Raw genomic sequence first — 19,089 nt, forward strand, 5'->3', positions numbered from 1 at the left:
AAACATACTGTTTGGGATGTGCTGCTTACTTCTCTCCATCAGGTGGCACTGCAGATTAATCAGTTTATTTTTACATCCTAGTAGGACATTGTCTGGTGAAGGAGTATGTTGATGTGGAAGCTTTCATGGAACATGAAAAGACTTCAAAGTGGAATTAAAGATAAACACACTATTGCTAACAAACACAAATTTATTTTCCTTTTATGCGATGAAAGTGTACACTATATTTATGTGAAGCATTATGTAAAAGGAAAGTAATGAATCAAAAAATTTTTTTTGTTAGTTTCATTTTTATCAGACTGTTAAATATTTTAAACTCTTGACTTCACTTCATAAGAATTTTCAGAGATGAATATTTGTAGTTAAAACTGAATTGTAAGGCTGAAAGTCCCCTGCATGAGGAGGATTGTCTTTGGTAAACATTGCTATCACAGATCTAGGTAAATATGGCAGAACTATTGCTTATCAACTCTTGCTACTGAAAACCAAGTTTATAAGCTTTCTCCTGAATGTTTTGATGAGAGTGCACTTATTAACCACATTATCTACTTAAATGTGCATATTTAATATATCGCCATGATCTCTTGGTATGTGCTTGTCAAGAGAAATACATCATGATTTGAAGCTCTTGAGTTGGAATGTTTTAGGATTACAGGAGAGAAATCAAGCAAATATTCCCATGCAAATTTAGAATAGATATAAAGTGAAAATTCTTGGCCTTAAAAAAAAAAAATCGTTTTTCGTCATAAAAATAAAATGTGTAGACTGTTAAAATCCCTCTACCTTTTGGGGCTAGTTTAGGACAGTACTGTTTATAATTCTGTTTCTCGCTTGTCTTTATTATTTGACATTTTTTATTTGTATAGGTTTGCTGCATATATTTTATGTAGTATTTTTTATTTGATGTTATAGATATTCCTCTAATTACACAACAGACTAAAAAAGATCATTTTAAAAATTCTGACTGGTTTAGGATTTAAACTTGGATTTCTACCACTAAGTAGTGTGTAGGTCCTTTGAAACTCTTGAACAGATAGAATATTTTAGGAGTAGAGATGAGAAAGCAAGGGACTATCTCCTCCCTTTCTTGTTGTTATATATGTTTTATTGTGTATTTTTTATCCCAAAGTAGATCAGTGTTTGACTGCATGACATCTTGTAGCGAATTTTTCAGTAGCTCTGATGGTTCTTTAACGTAAAGGTATTTGGAGATATATGGAAGCATTTTGAGTCGAAACCATCTTTAGGAAGTGTTATTTACATATACTGTGCAAGGATGCTAAACAACCTATAATGCACGTATGGAAAAGAGTTTTCCTGTTGAGAAACTGAAATGAATTCAAATGGTGCAGTGTGGATTTGAATGGGACTGGCATCTCTGGAACCTTCCAGATTATTTCAGAAGTCTTATGTCCTTTAATCTTGCTTTAATTTCTTAAACTATTACTCTTTCTTGCTCTTATTAACATTACTTACTAATACTTAAGCCACATGTTTTTCATTTCTTCAATTACTTTTCTTGGTCTCTTGCTAACTTTGGCATTTACATAGTTAGAGCACTTAAAAGAAAATAACAGCTTAATTAAGATATAATGCACAGACCATATAATTCACTCACTGCAAGTATACAGTTCAGTGAATTTTAGTATATTCACAGAGTTGTGTGATCATCACTACAAACAACTTTAGAACATTTCATCACCTCAAACTGAAGTCACTCCACATGTTTCTCAATCCTTTTTTATTTATGGCTTGGTAGGTCATGTCTTTGTAGCACTGAATAATATTCCATTGTCTTGATGCACCACAGTTTATCCAGTCACCTACTAAAGAATATCTTGATTACTTCCAAGTTTTGGCAGTTAGGAATAAAGCTGCTATAAACATGTATGTGTAGGGTTTTGTGTAGACATAAAGTTTTCAGCTGTTTTGGGTAAATACCATGTAATACAATGGCTGGATTGTATAGTAAGAGTATATTTAAGAAACCACCAAACAGTGGTTTACAATTTTTTCATCTAAAGTGGTTATACATTTTTGTACTTCCTCCAGCAATGTCTGAGAGTTCCTGTCCACAATCTTGCTACCATTTGGCCATTCTAATAGGTGTGTAGTGTATCTCGTTGACATTTTAATTTATATTTCCCTGATAACATATGATGTGGAGCGTCTTCTCATATGATTATTTTCACATCTATATATCTTCTTTGGTAAGGTGTTTGTTAAGGTCTTTGGCCCATTTTTTAATCAGACTGTTTGATTTTTGTTGTTGTTGAGTCTTCAGTTCGGTTCAGTCACTCAGTCATGTCCAACTCTTTGTGACCCTATGGACTGCAGCATGCATTTTGCCTTTTCTTCTTTTTTTTTGGCCATGCTGCACAGCAAGCAGGATCTTCGTTCCCTGACCAGGGACTGAACCTGAGTCCCCTGCAGTGGAAGCACGGAGTCTTATCCACTGGACTGCCAGCTAGTCCTGTTCAGTTCAGTCACTCAGTCGTGTCCAACTCTGTGACCCCATGGAATGCCAGGTAGTCCTGAGAGTTCTTTTTATATTTTGGATAACAATTCATTATCAGATATGTCTTTTGTACATATTTTATCCCTGTATGTGGTTTATCTTCTCATTCTTGATACTATCTTTTGCAGAACAGAAGTTTCTAATTTTAGTGAAGTCCAGCTTATCAATTATTTCTTTCATGGATTGTGTCTTTGGTGTTGTGTCTAAAAACAAATCACCAAACCCAAGGTCATCTAGGTTTTCTCCTAGATTATTTTCCTGGAGTTTTATATTTAAATTTAGGTCTGTAATCCATGTTGAGTTAATTTTTATGAAAGATGTAAAGCCTGTGTTTAGATTCATTTTGTTTTGCATATGGAGGTTCAGTTGTTCCTGTACCATTTATTGAAGAGACTGTCTTTCCTCCATTGTATTGCCTTTGCTCCTTTGTCAAAGATCAAATTTATGGGTGTGTATGTCTGGGCTTTCCAATCTGTTTCATTGATCTGTTTGTCTACTCTTTCACCAGACTCACTCTCTTGATTCCTGTAGCTTTACAGTAGGTCTTGAAGCGGATAGCGTCAGTCCTCCCAGTTTGTTCCTCAGTATTGTATCGGCCATTCCAGGGCTTTTGTTTCTCCGTGTAAAGATTAGAATCAGACTGTTTGTAAGATTTTTTGGGGTTTTGGTTCCAACCAAAATCCATAGATCAGGTTGAGAAGAAGTAACATGTTGACAGTGTTGAGTCTTCCTATCCATGAACATGGAATATCTATTTACTTAGTTGTTCTTTGATTTTGTTCATTGGTATTTTGTTGTTTTCCTCATAGAAATCATGTATATATTTTGTTTGATTTATATCTAAGTATTTAGTTTTGGGGGGTGCTAATGTAAATGATACTGTGTTTTTAATTTTCACTTCCACTTGTTCATTGTTGGTATACAGGAAAGCATTTGACTTTTGTATATTCACCTTGTACCCCACAACATTGCTATAAATTGCCTATTCCAGGAGGTCTTGGTTGATTCTTTCAGATTTCTACATAGATGCTCATGCCATCTTCAGACAGACCAGATTTGGTCTTCCTTTCTGATCTATATACCTTTTCTTTTCTTACCTTTATTGTATTATCAAGGACTTCCAGTTCCATGTTGAAAAGGAGTGGTAAGAGGGAATATCCTTCCTTTGTGCCTCATGTTAGTGGGAAAGCTTTGTTTCTCACCATTAAGTATTGTGTTTTCTGTGGGTTTTCTGTAGATAGTGTTTATCAGGTTGAGAAACCTCCCCTCATCTTTTGCCTTTTAATTAGATTATCTTTATTGAATTGTAAAAATTCTTTATATATTTTGCATATAAGTCACATATCAGATATTGTTCTTGTTCAGTTGCTAAGTTGTGTCTGACTCTGAGACCCCATGGACTGCAGCGCACCAGGCTCCCCTGTCCTTCACCATCTCCTGGAGTCTGCACGAATTCATGTTCATTGAGTCGGTGATGCCATCCAACCATCTCATCCTCTGTCGACCTCTTCTCCTCCTGCTTTCAATCTTTCCCAGCATCAGGGTCTTTTGCAATGAGTCAGCTCTTTGCATCAAGTAGCCAGAGACTGGAACTTGGACCATAAAGAAAGCTGAGCGCTGAAGAGTTGATGCTTTTGAACTGTGGTGTTGGAGAAGACTCTTGAGAATCCCTTGGACAGCAAAGAGATCAAACCAGTCAATCCTAAAGGAAATCAGTCTTGAATATTCATTGGAAGGACTGATGCTAAAGCTGAAACTCCAATACTTTGGTCACCTGTTGCAAAGAACTGACTCATTTGAAAAGACCCTGATGCTGGGAAAGATAGAAAACAGGAGAAGAATGGGATGACAGAGGATGAGGTGGTTGGATGGCATCACTGACTCGATGGACATGAGTTTGAGCAAGCTCTGGGAGTTGGTGAGGGACAGGGAAGCCTGGCATGCTGCAGTCCATGGGGTCACAAAGAGTCGGACATGACTGAGCATCTGAACTGAACTCGTTTGCCATGAACTGATGAAACTGGATGCCATGAACTTAATTTTTTGAATGTTGAGTTTTAAGCCAGCTTTTTCAGTCTCCTCTTTCACCTTCATCAAGAGGCTCTTAGTTCCTCTTTGCTTTCTACCATTAAAGCTCAATGTTCAGAAAACTAAGATCATGGCATCTGGTCCCATCACTTCATGGGAAATAGATGGGGAAACAGTGGAAACAGTGTCAGACTTTATTTTTTTGGGCTCCAAAGTCACTGCTGATGGTGATTGCACCCATGAAATTAAAAGACGCTTACTCCTTGGAAGGAAGGTTATGACCAACCTAGACAGCATATTTAAAAGCAGAGACATTACTTTGCCAACAAAGGTCCATCTAGTCAAGGCTGTGGTTTTTCCAGTGGTCATGTATGGATGTGAGAGTTGGACGATGAAGAAAGCTGAGCACCGAAGAATTGATGCTTTTGAACTGTGGTGTTGGAGAAGACTCTTGAGAGTCCCTTGGACTGCAAGGAGATCCAACCAGTCCATCCTAAAGGAGATCAGTCCTGGGTGTTCATTGGAAGGACTGATGTTGAAGCTGAAACTCCAATACTTTGGCCACCTCATGTGAAGAGTTGACTCATTGGAAAAGACCCTAATGCTGGGAAGGATTGGGGGCAGGAGGAGAAGGGGATGACAAAGGATGAGATGGTTGGATGGCATCACTAACTTGATGGACATGGGTTTGGATAAACTCTGAGAGTTGGTGATGGACAGGGAGGCCTGGCGTGCTGCGATTCATGGGGTCACAAAGAGTCGGACACGACTGAGCGACTGAACTGAACTGAACTGATTAGGGTGGTATCATCTGCATATCTGGGCTTCCCTGGTGGCTCAGAGGATAAAGCGTCCGCTTGCAATGCGGGAGACCTGGGTTCGATCCCTGGGTCAGGAAGATCCCCTGGAGAAGGAAATGGCAACCCACTCCAGTACTCTTGCCTGGAAAATCCCATGGACAGAGAAGCCTGGTAGGTTACAGTACATGGGGTCGCAAAGAGTCGGACACGACTGAGCGACTTCACATTTCATCTGCATATCTGACGTTGTTGATACTTCTGGCAATCTTAATTCCAGCTTGTGATTCATTCAGCCTGGCATTTTGCATGATGCACTCTGCATGTAAGTTAAATAAGCAGGGTGACAATATACAGCCTTGATGTACTCCTTTCCCGATTTTGAGCCAGTGCATTGTTCTTTGTCTGTTTCTAATTGTTGCTTCTTGTCCTGCATACAGGTTTCTCAGAAGGCAGGTAATGTGGTCTGGTATTCCCATCTTTTTAAGAATTTTCCACAGTTTTTTGTGATCCACACAGTAAAATGCTTTAGTCATTTTGCAAATATTTTCTCCCATTCTGTGAATTGTCTTTACTTTCTTGATGGTATTGCTTGGTAAAGTTTTAAATTTTGATGAATATAATTGTTCTTAGTTTAATTGCATGTGCTTTGGTATCGTATTTGAGAATGCTTTACCTGGTCCAAAGTCATGAAGATTTACTGCTAGACCTTCTAAGAGTTTTATAGAGTTGACTCTTCATGCTTAGCTCTGTGATTCATTTGGAGTTAATTTTTGTTTATGGCATAAGGAAGAGGTCCATCTATTCTTTGTATGTTGATATTCAGTGGTTCCCTCACTATTTGTTGAAAAGACTATTCCTTCTCTATAGAATTGTCTTGGTACCCTTGTTGAAAATCACTTGCCTTTAGATGTAAGGGTCTATCTGGACTTTAAAATCTGTTTCATTAATATGTGTATCTGGCCTCTTGCCAGTACCAACACTGTCTTGATTACTGTAGCTCCATTGTAAGCTTTGAAATCTGAAAGTGTGAGTATTATTTCCATATTTCTGTTACTGATTCCAATCTGGTAACTTATTTGTATGGTTTCAGTTCTTTTAAATGTGTCGAGACTTGTTTTTTGGTCTAACATATGGTCTCTCCTGGAGAATGTTTGATGTACGCTTGAGATGAATGGTTGCTGGCATTCTACTGTTGTTGAGTGGAATGTTTGTTAGGTCTGGTTTGTGTATCATGTTGTTCAAGACATATTTCCTTGTTCATCTTCTTTCTAGATGTTCTGTTCATTTTTAAAAGTGGAGTATTAAAATCTCCAGCTGTTATTGTTTCTGGTTGAGCATCCTGGGGTGGGCGTGATTGAGGCTCACTGTGCTTGGCCTGATAGTCCTGGGGTAGAGCTTCTGCCCTGTGAGTGCTGTCTGGCTGGAAGAAGATGACCGAGACCTTTTGGCTGTGCTTGTCTGGAGCAGAGCTGCAGTATGTAGCTGGGGCAGATGAGAAATGCTGGCCGCCTGCCCCTGGTGGGGAGAAACTGCAGCCCTCGATTCTAGGGTCAGAGGGAGCCGCCTGTTCTTGGCTCATTCTGCCTGGAGTATAGCCTCTGTCATTCTGTGGAGCAGCAGTGAGCTTGTAGCTCAAGTGCCACAGATTCTTGCTATTATTACCAAAATTTAGCAGTATTTCTTACGTGTTTCTCCGTTTGCTATGTGTCCTTAAACATACTTTCCAGAGACTGTAAATGGTTCCTTTTTGTAACTTTTATCAGTTATGGTTGTTTAACTGAGGAGAGGATCTATGGAGCTCTTCATGCCATTGTTCCTGAAGTAGTCTCTTTTCTTTCTTTCTTGTTTAAAAATTATTTATTTATTTATTTTTGGCTGTGCTGGGTCTTCATAGCTACACATGGGCTCTCTCTAGTTGCAGCAAGCAGGGGCTACACTTCATTGCAGTGCACAGGCTTCTCAGTGTGGTGCTGGCTTCTCTTAAGGAGCACCAGCTTAGGCGCACAGACTTCAGTAGTTGAAGCACGCGGGCTCAGTAATCGCTGTGCACAGGCTTAGTTGCCCTGCAGTTTGTGGGACCTTCCTGGACAAGGGATCGAACCCATGTCCCCTGCTTTGGCAGGCGGATTCTTAACCACTTAGACCATCAAGGAAGTTCTCCTTTCTTTCTTTCAAACTGGACATGGAAGATAGAGTGCTGATTAGATTGTTGCTGATCATTTTTGGTATTTCAGAGATGAGGTTGTATACTTCTTTTTGTATCACCTCAGAAGGCACTTAGCTCAAGTTGTACAGCTCTTCAGTTCAGTTCAGTCGCTCAGTCGTGTCCGACTCTTTGCGACCCCATGAACCGCAGCACACCAGGCCTCCCTCTCCATCACCAACTCTCTGAGTCCACCCAAACCCGTGTCTGTTGAGTTGGTGATGCCATCCAGCCATCTCATCCTCTGTCGTCCCCTTCTCCTCCTGCCCTCAATCTTTCCCAGTATCAGGGTCTTTTCCAATGAGTCAACTCTTTGCATAAGGTGGCCAAAGTATTGGAGTTTCAGCTTCAACATCAGTCCTTCCAATGAACACGCAGGACTGATCTCCTTTAGGATGGACTGGTTGGATCTCCTTGCAGTCCAAGGGACTCTCAAGTCTTCTCCAACACCATAGTTCAAAAACATCAATTCTTCGGTGCTCAGCTTTCTTTATAGTCCAACTCTCACATCCATACATGACCACTGGAAAAACCATAGCCTTGACTAGACGGACCTTTGTTGGCAAAGTAACACCTCTGCTTTTTATTTTTTTATTTTTTATTTTTTTTCGTCTCTGCTTTTTAATATGCTGTCTAGGTTGGTCATAACTTTCCTTCCAAGGAGTAAGTGTCTTTTAATTTCATGGCTGCAGTCACCATCTGCAGTGATTTTGGAGCCCAGAAAAATAAAGTCAGCGACTGTTGGTGATACTATAATAAATTTGCTTTCTTGGTTGACCTGGTGACTGACAGATCCCTTCATTTTAAAGGTTTATTTCTTCATTGTATTTAGCAAGTAATCTGTGGGATGACACACTGGGAATATCCTGTTCCCCAACAGCTCTTCTTTCACTTAATGGTTTTAGCAGCCATATTGATCCATGCCTGAATTAATTATATCACTGAGGGAACGTTTTTTGATTTTGAAATTCTTTTTCCTTCAACGTCTCTTATAATCTTACACCTTCTTTTTCTCAGTTTACTTACTCACGGCTTTAACTTTTAATAGTGGGGTGAGGTTATTGTTTGCGTGGACTGTCCTAAAACTAAGGATAAACACAGGTAATGTAGTAGACTAAAAAATTGTCATGACTGGAATTAAAGTTGATGCAGGCCTGAGAAGTCTGTTTTTCAGTGACAGGCAGAGGTATTGGGTTTTCTTTATTTATTTCTTTTAATGAAAATTAGTTTGTTTTCAACTGTAGGCACATCTGTATTATCTTTGGACTTTGGATTTTTCCAGAATTGGGAAGATATCTTACAGAATCCAGACTAGAAAGTGCACTTAGAAGGTCTGAGTGTTTTAGGCTCTTGGTCACATATCACTAGATTACTTAGACTATAATAGAATCGAAGACTATAGTAGGTCCAGTAATGAATAAATTGAGCTGACCGACTTGTGAGATAGTGAGAGAGGCAATTTGCCCTTTTAATTTTCACCTTCTCCTTTCCTCGTATTGTTCTTAGGGGAAAAAAGGAGTATGCATTTAGATTTTGAATAATTCTCTTCGATAGTATAGTGAAGAGCTTATAAAATGCTCATAAGGAGTGTTTCCTCTTGCTTATAATTTTGAAACTATTCAAAATAATGAAAATCAAAACAACCTTGGTGTATGCATGATTAATTAGAAAACCTAGGCAAATTTAATCTTTCTGTTTGCTTGGTTGTCCTCAGGGTCTTGATAATTAATAGGAACACTGAAAGGCAAAGGATACATGGTTTTAACATAGGTGTGGGATTTCTCTCACCACACACAGACCTGTAACAGCGCTTGCACTGAGAGGCTAGCTTCTCTGGCCTTCAGGCCTGCCTTGTTATGATCCTGTCATGCCATGAGGATCCTGTCAGGTCCTTTGGGAAGTGTACCTCTGGCTAGTCCTATCAGTTAGTCTGTCTCTGCCTCTCCTCCTACCTTCTACCCCACTTCCCTTCTTTTCTCATTCCTTACCCCTTCTCCTTTTCTTCTTCCATCTCTTTCTTTGTCAGTCTCAGGTTTTTTTGGAGACTAGTTTTATGTCTGCCTCAACTGCCATGTGCAGAAGACAGTGGCAGCCCTATTATATTTCTGCATGCTAACTCCAAAAGGAAGATGTTGAAGGTTAGTTTCCAGGTGAGCTGTCCTTCAAACTGACTGCTAGTAGTCAGTGGTCATCTGCCTTTTATCCTAAATGAAGTTTACTTCCACACTGTTCCAGTTGAATGACTCGGTACATTTCTCTCTCTGTTCTTTGTTGCCATTGTTGTCCTTTCAAGGAACTCCACAACTGAGTACCGCCAGAATATTTAATCCATAGAAAATGTAGTCCTTTCAGATTTCTGATGGATTCAGGAATGCTTTTCTCCAGGAACCTGTTATGGGAGTGCGTGGTGTGTTTCTAGGTGTTCGGGAGCAGGGTGGTACGGTGAGGCCATTTGATGCTTCAGTAGGAAGAGCTGAGTTTCCAGACACCTTGATATTAGGCCTCGTTTTGCCATGTACTAGTTTTCTGCAGTGATCCTGGGCAACTCTCTTGATAGCTGTAAATTCTTCCTCTATAAAACAATGATACTAATACATATGCCATATTTGCTTTTATTGATTTGTTATGGGATCTTTAAAAAATTTAATCTGCTTTAGTAATGTGGCATTTTAAATAATCCATTATGATGGATTGTTAATTTTTGAGGATACACTTAATCTGCAATTCAGGAACTGATTGCTGCCTAAAGCTTCCCTTGTAAGTTAATTAGTACTTGGAAATAATTCCAGTAGAAGTTACAAATGATGATTTGTTTCTCAGACCAAAAAACCTTTTTACCCATTAGATAAACCACTCATAATATTGTTTTTGTGGGAGATATGTACTCTGGATTCCAACTGGTATTCTAGAAACTTACTTTTCATAGTTTGTTTTAATAATAATTCTCTCTTCCTCCCACCTCATTATTCTCCGTATTTTGGGAAAAAAGACCCTTTTCAGTTCTTAACAACTATTTCACTACTTGGCACAGCATTGGTTCTCCAAATATATGTAAGCTGAGCTCTCCCTCTCAGACTGAAATGGGCCTCTTGGAAGCAGGGATCAAAAGCAAGAGGAGGCGAGGACAGGGCATATGCTTCTGGGGAGGTCCCGGATGGAGCAGGATGCTGGAGGGGGGCAGGGATTCTGTTGTTTCCATTAGACCAGGTGAATCGTGAGAGTTGTTGTTGTTGAGTTGCTGAGGTGTGTCCAACTCTTTTGCAACTCCATGGACTATAGCCCAGCAGGATCCTCTGTCCACGGGATTTCCCAGGCAAGGATACTGGAGTGGGTAGCTGTTTCCTTCTCCAGGGGATCTTCCCAACCCAGGGATAGAACCCATGTCTCCTGCATTGGCAGGAGGATTCCTTTTACCACTGATCCACCAGGGAAGGTGAGGGTAAGTGGGGCATAAAGATTAGAGTACATAGACTTAAGGATTGCTTTGTCATGAATGTCCAGAGAAGTGTGAAAGTGTGTATGAGTGCTCTGCATAATCTTCGTTCTAGGTATAAATTGCTCTGGGGGTTGGCAGTGGTCAATGATTTTATTTTTCTAGTAGTAGCCCAAAACAGAGACATGGTATTTTTCTTTCTTTTTAGGGTTGGAGTAAGGATGAGTTCTGGTGGAGCCTTTCTCCATTATTATATTCCATGTTCTTCCTGTCTTTCAGGGGCTTTTTTTTTTTGGTGCATGTACTAAAGTCCAGATACTTTAGTTTTTCCCCGACAAAGTCTTCACATGATCTGTTCCTGCCTATTTCTCTAACCTTATCTAGTACTACTTTCTCCTCTTCTCATTAAATGTCAATTATACTGGCTTTCTTAGGTTTGTTTATAGTATTAAAACCTTGTTTTCAGTTGTTTTCCGTATCCAGGTCTCTGCTTTCAGATTTTTGCCTGGCTGGGTCTCCCTTGTCATTCTCATGTCTCTTGTAAATGTCACTAGAGAAGACTTCTCAGAATCCTCAATCTAGTAACACAGTCAGAGTCCATCTTTAACATTATCTTATTTTCTTTAATCACTACCTCCTATCACCTCCTAACACTATCTTCTTCCACTAGAATGTAAACTGCGTGAAGTCAGGGACACCATGTTGTTCACGGCTGTATTCTCAGCACCTGGAACAGTGCCTGGTACACAAAAGGCTTTCCGTAATGTCGTTGAATAAATCAGTTAATTAGCTTCTAGGTGGTTCAGTGTGAAGTCCTTTATTGTTCAGAATTGATCACTTTTGTTAATTCATTAAATATCTATTAACTATATATTTGAACCACAGATGGCTTAGGTGTCTGTTCTGTCACTAATGAAAGGCAGTATTAGGTACTGATTAAGAGTAGTGGCTTTGGTATTCAAGTCCAGGGACTGCCACCTAGTAGACTGTGACCTTGGCAAGCTAGGGTCTCTGATCCTTTAGTTTCCTACCTAACATATGGTGATAATAGTATCTACCACATAGAATAATTATTAGGAATAAATAAGTAAAGCACTTACTGCAATGCTTGGCATGTAATATATACGCAGATACTGGCTTTTTTAAAAAACCTTCATTATTATATTTTGCTTGTGGGAGAATCAGTGAATTCCTGCTCTTCATACTTTAGACAGTTCCCTTGTGAGAACTGCAAATCAGTGCTGGTCTAGCTTCTTTTTCAGGAATGTATAATGGAAGCTCCCGTATGTTTTGTCATCCACTGCATTAGCAGTAGAGCTGGACTTTCAGATGTATCTCAGTTTTAGATGTTCTAAAAGTTGTGCTTCTCAAACTTTGACAATTTACCTAGAGGGCTTATTAAAGCACAGCTCTTTGCCCCAGTGCCTCCTGCTGTCAGCCCTGTTTTCATTTGCTAGGTTTGGAGAGAGGATTGAGAATTTGTGTTTCTGTGTGGTGATGCTGGTGTTGCCAGTCCTTGATTGGTGCCACTTTGAGTGGGTTTTTCTAGAGTTGTGTTAATATGGTAGCCACTAGCCACATGTGGCTATTGAGTACTTGAAATTGGGTTAGTTTGAAATGAGATGTACCTTAAGTATATTATATACACAGGATTTTGAAGATTTAGTATAAAAGATGTAAAATATCTCAGTATTTTCAAAATATTGAAAGGATAACATTTTGGATATGTTGAGTTAAATATGATATAATAAAACTAGTTTCATGTGTTTCTGTTTCTTAATGTGTCTACTGGAAAAGGTAAAAATTAGATACATGGCTTGCTTTTGTGACTTGCATTGTATTTCAACTAGGTAGAAAAGTATATTGCCATTGCCTTTATTTTATTTTTTTAAACATTTTAACTAATTAATTAATTTATTTTTGGCTGCACAGAATCTTCATTGCTTTGCGTGGGCTTTCTCTAGGTGTGGTGCCCCGGCTTCTCACTGCGGTGGCTTCTCTTGTGACGCACAGGCTCTAGGTGCTTGGGGTTCAGTAGCTGCAGCATGTGGGCAGCATATGGGCTCAGTCATGACATGAGGACTCAGTAGTTGTGGGGCATGGGCTCTAGAGCACAGGCTCACCAGTTGTTCAGCTGGAATCTTCCTGGACTAGGGATCGAACCCATGTCCCCTGCATTGGCAGGTGGATTCTTATCCACTGCACCACCAGGGAGGTCCTGCCTATCTCTTTAAAGTATCTTCTTGGGCCTCCATAGTCTCTCTTTTATAGCCTATTTTTGAAATCATACATTACCAAGAAACCCTGTAAATTGAATGAAAATCACAGAAACTTATTCAAGAAGCTCCTATGATGGAAAAGAATCTGAAAAAGTATATATGACTTTTATTTATATATATATATATATACACATATATATATAAAATAACTGAGTCACTTTGATGTGTGATTGACTTAAAACTAACAACACTGTACATTAGCTAAACTTCAATAAAAAATTTACCAAGAAAGTTAAAAAAAGAAACCAAAAAACTCCTAATTAGCGAGGGAGGTAATATATGTTTACAAGGAACCACCCTAGTCAGTTCTAAGATAGAGACAAGAACAGACTACTAATTATAACCTTAGTCCAACTCCATCGCTAATTGGTAGTATTTGTCTGATTTCAGTTATTATACCCTGGCCCTTCTTTATTCACAAAGGCTTCAAAACGATTAATTTCCTTAAAAGTTATAATACTTTGGGTCAGATTTCTTGTAGAATCAATTTTTGGGACCTTCCCTTTTCTTGAGTCATTGCAATTTAATTACAACTCTTAACAAAGGAAGTAATTTGCTTTTGACTATGGGTTAATGACTTAGACTTTTACTATCTGGAACATTCTTCAGTTTTAGGCAATTGCTGTCACAAAGCTAATTCCCAGTTACCTCTGTACCAAGAACTATTTTCTATCAACTTTTAGTTTTCAGTTTTTAAAAAAAAAAAGTTTTTAAAAAGGTTTTTTGGCCATGCTGTGTAGCATGTGGGGTCTTAGTTACCCAACCAGGGGTCAAACACGAGTTTCCTCTAGTGGAAGCACAGAGTCAGTCACGAAGTCTTAACCACTGGACCACCAAGAAGTCCTAGTTTTCAGTTTTGCTTTTGCATACTTTGTATATGTGTATCGTGGACAGTTACATATACTTTCCCAACAAACAATCGTACACAATTTTGGGGATGATTAGAAACAGAATCGTAGAGAATTCAATAAATTCCTTATGTGTTTTTAGGATGGTTTCAGACACTATAATAACAGAATCAATCTGGTGTGTACTTAAAACTAACACAACACTGTACATTAACTAAACTTCTATAAAAAAGTTTATTGAAGGATTAGGTCATCCAGCCTTTTTTTGTTTTTATAAATTTATTTATTTTAGTTGGGGGCTAATTACTTTACAATATTGTAGTAGTTTTTGCCGTACATTGACATGAATCAGCCATGGGTTTACATGTGTTCCCCTTCCTGGACCCCCCTCCCACCTCCCTCCTCATCCCATCCCTCTGGGTCATCCCATTGCCCCTGCCCTGAGCATTTGTCTCATGCATCGAACATGGAATGGTGTTATGTTTCACATATGATAATATACATGTTTCAATGCTATTCTCCCAGAACGTCCCACCCTCACCTTCTCCCTCAGAGTCCATAAGACTGTTCTATGCATCTGTGTCTCTTATTCTGTCTCGCATATAGGGTTATCGTTACCATCTTTCAAATTCCATATATATGCATTAGTATACTGTATTGGTGTTTTTCTTTCTGGCTTACTTCACTCTGTATAATGGGCTCCAGTTTCATCCGTCTCAATAGAACCGATTCAAATGTATTTTTTTTTAAGGGCTGAGTAATATTCCATTGTGCATATGTACCACAGCTTCCTTATCCGTTCGTCTGCTGATGGACATCTAGGTTGCTTCCATGTCCTGGCTATTGTAAACAGTGCTGCGATGAACATTGGGGTACACGCGTCTCTTTCAATTCTGGTTTCCTCGGTGTGTATGCCCAGCAGTGGGATTGCTGGGTCATATGGCAGTTCTATTCCCAGTTTTTTAAGGAATCTCCACACTGTTCTCCATAGTGGCTGTACTAGTTTGCATTCTCACCAACAGTGTAAGAGGGTTCCCTTTTCTCCATCACACCCTCTCCAGCATTTATTGCTTGTAGACTTTTGGATAGCAGCCATTCTGACTGGTGTGAAATGGTACCTCATTGTGGTTTTGATTTGCATTTCTCTAGTAATGAGTCGTGTTGAGCATCTTTTCATGTGTTTGTTAGCCATCTGTATGTCTTCTTTGGAGAAATGTCTGTTTAGCTCTTTGGCCCATTTTTTGATTGGGTCGTTTATTTTTCTGGAATTCAGCTGCAGGAGTTGCTTGTATATTTTTGAGATTAATTGTTTGTTGCTTCATTTGCTATTATTTTCTCCCATTCTGAAGGCTGTCTTTTCACTTTGCTTATAGTTTCCTTTGTTGTGCAAAAGCTTTTAATCATCCAGCCTTTAAGATCCTTTTTAACTTAAGGTTTATATTTTGTTTGTTGGTTTAGGTTCTCTTGCCTCCCCCCCCCCGCCGCCCACAATATTTCTTGGGTATGCATTTGTCTTTTATATTAAAAAAAAAGTTTCAGATACATATTATTGGAGGCACCTAAGATGATAACATGAGGTACTTAGCAATCAATCAGTCAAAAGCATTCCTTTTTCAGTTCTCTTCCTTCTGGTCTTCTTAAGGATAAAATGGTTAATACTTTTATAGTTTTTATAATGCTTATCTTGAAAAAGAGACAAAATAATTAGAGTCTTGAGCAGGCGGTGTTATTTAACCAGAATTTAGTAACTTTGTTTTTGTTTGTCATTGCCCCTCCCCCCTCCAACTTCCTGCTGTGTATTTATGGGGTAATAAAATGGGCATTTTCTTTCAGAAATAAATTGGTTTAAGCAAAGGCAATTTGAATTATGGGGGTTTTAAGTAAGAGTGTGGGTGGTACCTGAAAGAGAAATCCAGCAGAAACTTGAAAGTGTAGGTAAATGATTGAAGTACAGGAGTAATTCAGAACACAGGCCTTTTCTCCATTTTTGTTACTGTTAATTTTTTAAGTATACTGTGCATTCAGGTGTGTACACTTGTCGTTTTCAGGTTTCCATGGATCTCAATAGTGCCAGCACTGTTGTTCTTCAGGTCTTAACGCAGGCCACCAGTCAGGATACCGCCGTGTTAAAACCCGCTGAAGAGCAGCTGAAACAGTGGGAGACGCAGCCAGGTTTCTATTCAGTGTTGCTGGTAAGTTGTTCTAAAAGAGTTTACTATTATTTTTAATAGGATGAGGTACTATTATTTTAATTGTTCTAAATTAAATTTACTTTAGTGAAACTGATCCAGATGTTTGGCTGCCATCCCTCCTGCCACATATTAATTCAGGGTGTGGCTCTTGAGGATGTTTAAGAAATGTTTGTTGATGGTTGAATAAATAACCCCCCTCAGGGTACAGTAAGTCTCCTACATATGAACCTTCAAGTTGCAAACTTTCAACGATGTGAATGTGTGTGCCAGCCCTGTCTGTATGTCAGCTGTTGTACTTACTACTGTACTTTTCAAGGGACTTGACTGTAAGATTAAAAAAGATTATGTACATATTATTTGTGTGAGAACTATTATAAACCTATTATAGTAAAGTACTCTATTACCAATTAGCTGATTCCGTTAGTTGGTACCTTGGCTAACTTTGTTGAACTCAGGAACAAATTGGGCTTAAGAACGCTCTCCCGGAACAGAACTGGTCTGTATGTAGGGGACTTCCTGGTGGAATCTGCTCAGCAGGCAGTACTGTGCTGGCAGTCTATTTTAATGTGTTAATGCTGACCTGAATGACCACTGTACATGGTACACTTTGATGTTTTGTCTTCATCCTTATCCTTGCCCAAGTTAGTCTACATTGTCAGAATTCTTTGTCGGAAGTCTCCCCGCTGCTGCATGAGTCAGGGCTACCTTGCTCACTTTAAAACATTTTCTTTTCCCCCATCTAAAAATTATTTTCTTAACATATCTGATTTTTTTCCCCTGGATATTATGGGAAATAGTATAATAATTAACAGTGCTTTAAATCTTTCTGGGAGTTTAAAGCGTTTGGATAATTAATCAAAATTGTTTTCTCATTGCCAGAATGAAAAGATGTCTTTTTGTATTGAAGGCCTTTCTTATTCATTTTCTTCTGAAAATTTGAGAACTCTGATTGGTGTTTGAGATTTAGTTTCTGACCAAGGCAAGGAGGCTACGAATTGAATCAAAAACTGATTCAGTATTTGTGACTGGGTCAAAAATTCAGAGCAGAGCAGTTTACTGTATCTTGTAAAATAGAAAACTGTGGCATTACATAACATATTTTGACTTCATGAGTGAAAAGTTTTGAGTTGTTACATTTGAGAAGATATACTAATCATGCTTGGAAGGGAAATTAAGTATCTGAAGTCATACTGGATATTCTGAATATAACATGAGAAAATTGTCTCTGGCACAGTAACACAGAGATAAAAAAACAGATTAATTTCTAGAGAGACTGAAGAAAATGTCTTCTTCTCATAGATCATCCCAGCATTGTGTTTGTAAATTTGGGGCATAGTATGTAAATCTTTAGAAAATCGTGTATCTTTACTCTTTGTATGCTTATTTAAATAAATATGCTTTGTAATTAGCCTTGTGTTTTTTCAGGCCAAAATATAAAAGACTTCTGGAATTTCTTATTTTAGTTATTGCTTGACTTTGGGAGAACCAATAGACTTGCTTGATACTTTCTGTGTAATTATGAATTATAAATATTAAGTGCCTAGACCTGTTTGGTTTTTTTTTTTATTAGGTTTACTTTTCTTCTTAGAGGGATAGTAAAGTTTCTTTGAGATGGAGTATAGATAATAATATATTTAAAAACTGCAAATATAAGTTATTTCTTTCTTTTTCCCTGTTCTCACTGTTATGGTACATGGGTTCTGTGTGAGCCTTAGCCATCCAATTTAGTCTGGAGATTCTTAAATTTGTGTACCTGATCTCAGGTGTGTGTTCCAACCTGGTTATTCAATATATTTATTTAATATATATTTACTTGTATTGATACCTGCAGCTTGACTTTTCTTGGTTCCTTGGTTTCGCTGAGTTAGGTTGAGATCTACCGGCTTCCACAGTATTCCCACATTACTTTCATTCATTCACTCATTTGCTCAATACATATTTATGAAGTTTCTGCTTTGTCAAGCTCTGTGCTGGACTCCACTCATAAGACAAAACTCAGTCTAGTGTGGAAGGTAGGCATGTAAAGGGCTAAGACCTAATGCAATTAATTAATTAGTCTTACAGTTAATGTGGTGAGAGAACCTATGCTTTCTTTTAAAAGGACACCCAAAGAGGGACTCTGCCTCAGTTGTCACAGATCTTAAGGAATAAATAGGCATTACACAACTGTCTCTGTAACTTTTTTTTGGTATGCACATGATTTTTTAAAAATAGGATTATGGTATCATACCTATTTTTAATACTTAACATAAATTTTTTTATACAGTAAAAGACATACTTCTGCATTATTATTTTTGACTTTGAGGTTTAAGTTGTGTTTAAGAGGTCAGTTCTAGGGATTTGAGTTGTTTTAGGTCTGAATTGTAGTACAGTTTTAGTTACCATATCCCTACAATTCCTCTTTGTCCCACCTACCCACTATTCTAGAAACACTAGAAGTTTTATTATTATGCATGCTGGGTCTTAATTCCCCAACCAGGGGTCAAACCTATGCTCCCTGCAGTGGAAGCATGGAGTCCTAAGCACTGGACCTCCAGGGATTTTCCTAGAAAGCAATAAAATACACTGTAATTCTCACTGTTTGTGATATTTTAAATTATACTGTAAATATTAGTTTTACTCTTCTTATTTCATATATCTTTATAACTATTATAAATTTTTGGTAACAGTTTTAATAAATATTAGAGGTCACATAACAGTTATAATTATGATTTCAAGGTCATGTTGCATGGTTTAGCTTGCACAGTCATTTTTACACTGTCTCATGACGGTGGAAGGCAGGAATTGC

General features: G+C 38.4%; 1 protein-coding gene across 13 annotated transcripts in view; it reads left to right on the forward strand.

Moving 5' to 3' along the window:
* Positions 1-19,089, forward strand: part of IPO11 (importin 11) — a 201,432-nt gene that overhangs the window by 8,550 nt on the left and 173,793 nt on the right. For 8 of the 13 annotated variants that reach the window (XM_081519783.1, XM_081519784.1, XM_081519786.1 and 5 more), the window contains exon 2: positions 16,158-16,301. In XM_081519783.1, the coding sequence (XP_081375909.1) occupies positions 16,164-16,301 (138 nt within the window). In that variant the 5' untranslated portion in view covers positions 16,158-16,163. Of the gene's footprint in view, positions 1-2,441; positions 2,529-16,134; positions 16,302-19,089 lie in introns of those variants that run through there. The other 5 variants (XM_081519781.1, XM_081519782.1, XM_081519789.1 and 2 more) reach the window with 2 other exon arrangements.

The sequence above is a fragment of the Giraffa tippelskirchi genome, chromosome 8, assembly GCF_054371585.1.
Source record: "Giraffa tippelskirchi isolate mGirTip1 chromosome 8, T2T-mGirTip1v1.2.pri, whole genome shotgun sequence".
Taxonomy (NCBI): domain Eukaryota; kingdom Metazoa; phylum Chordata; class Mammalia; order Artiodactyla; family Giraffidae; genus Giraffa; species Giraffa tippelskirchi.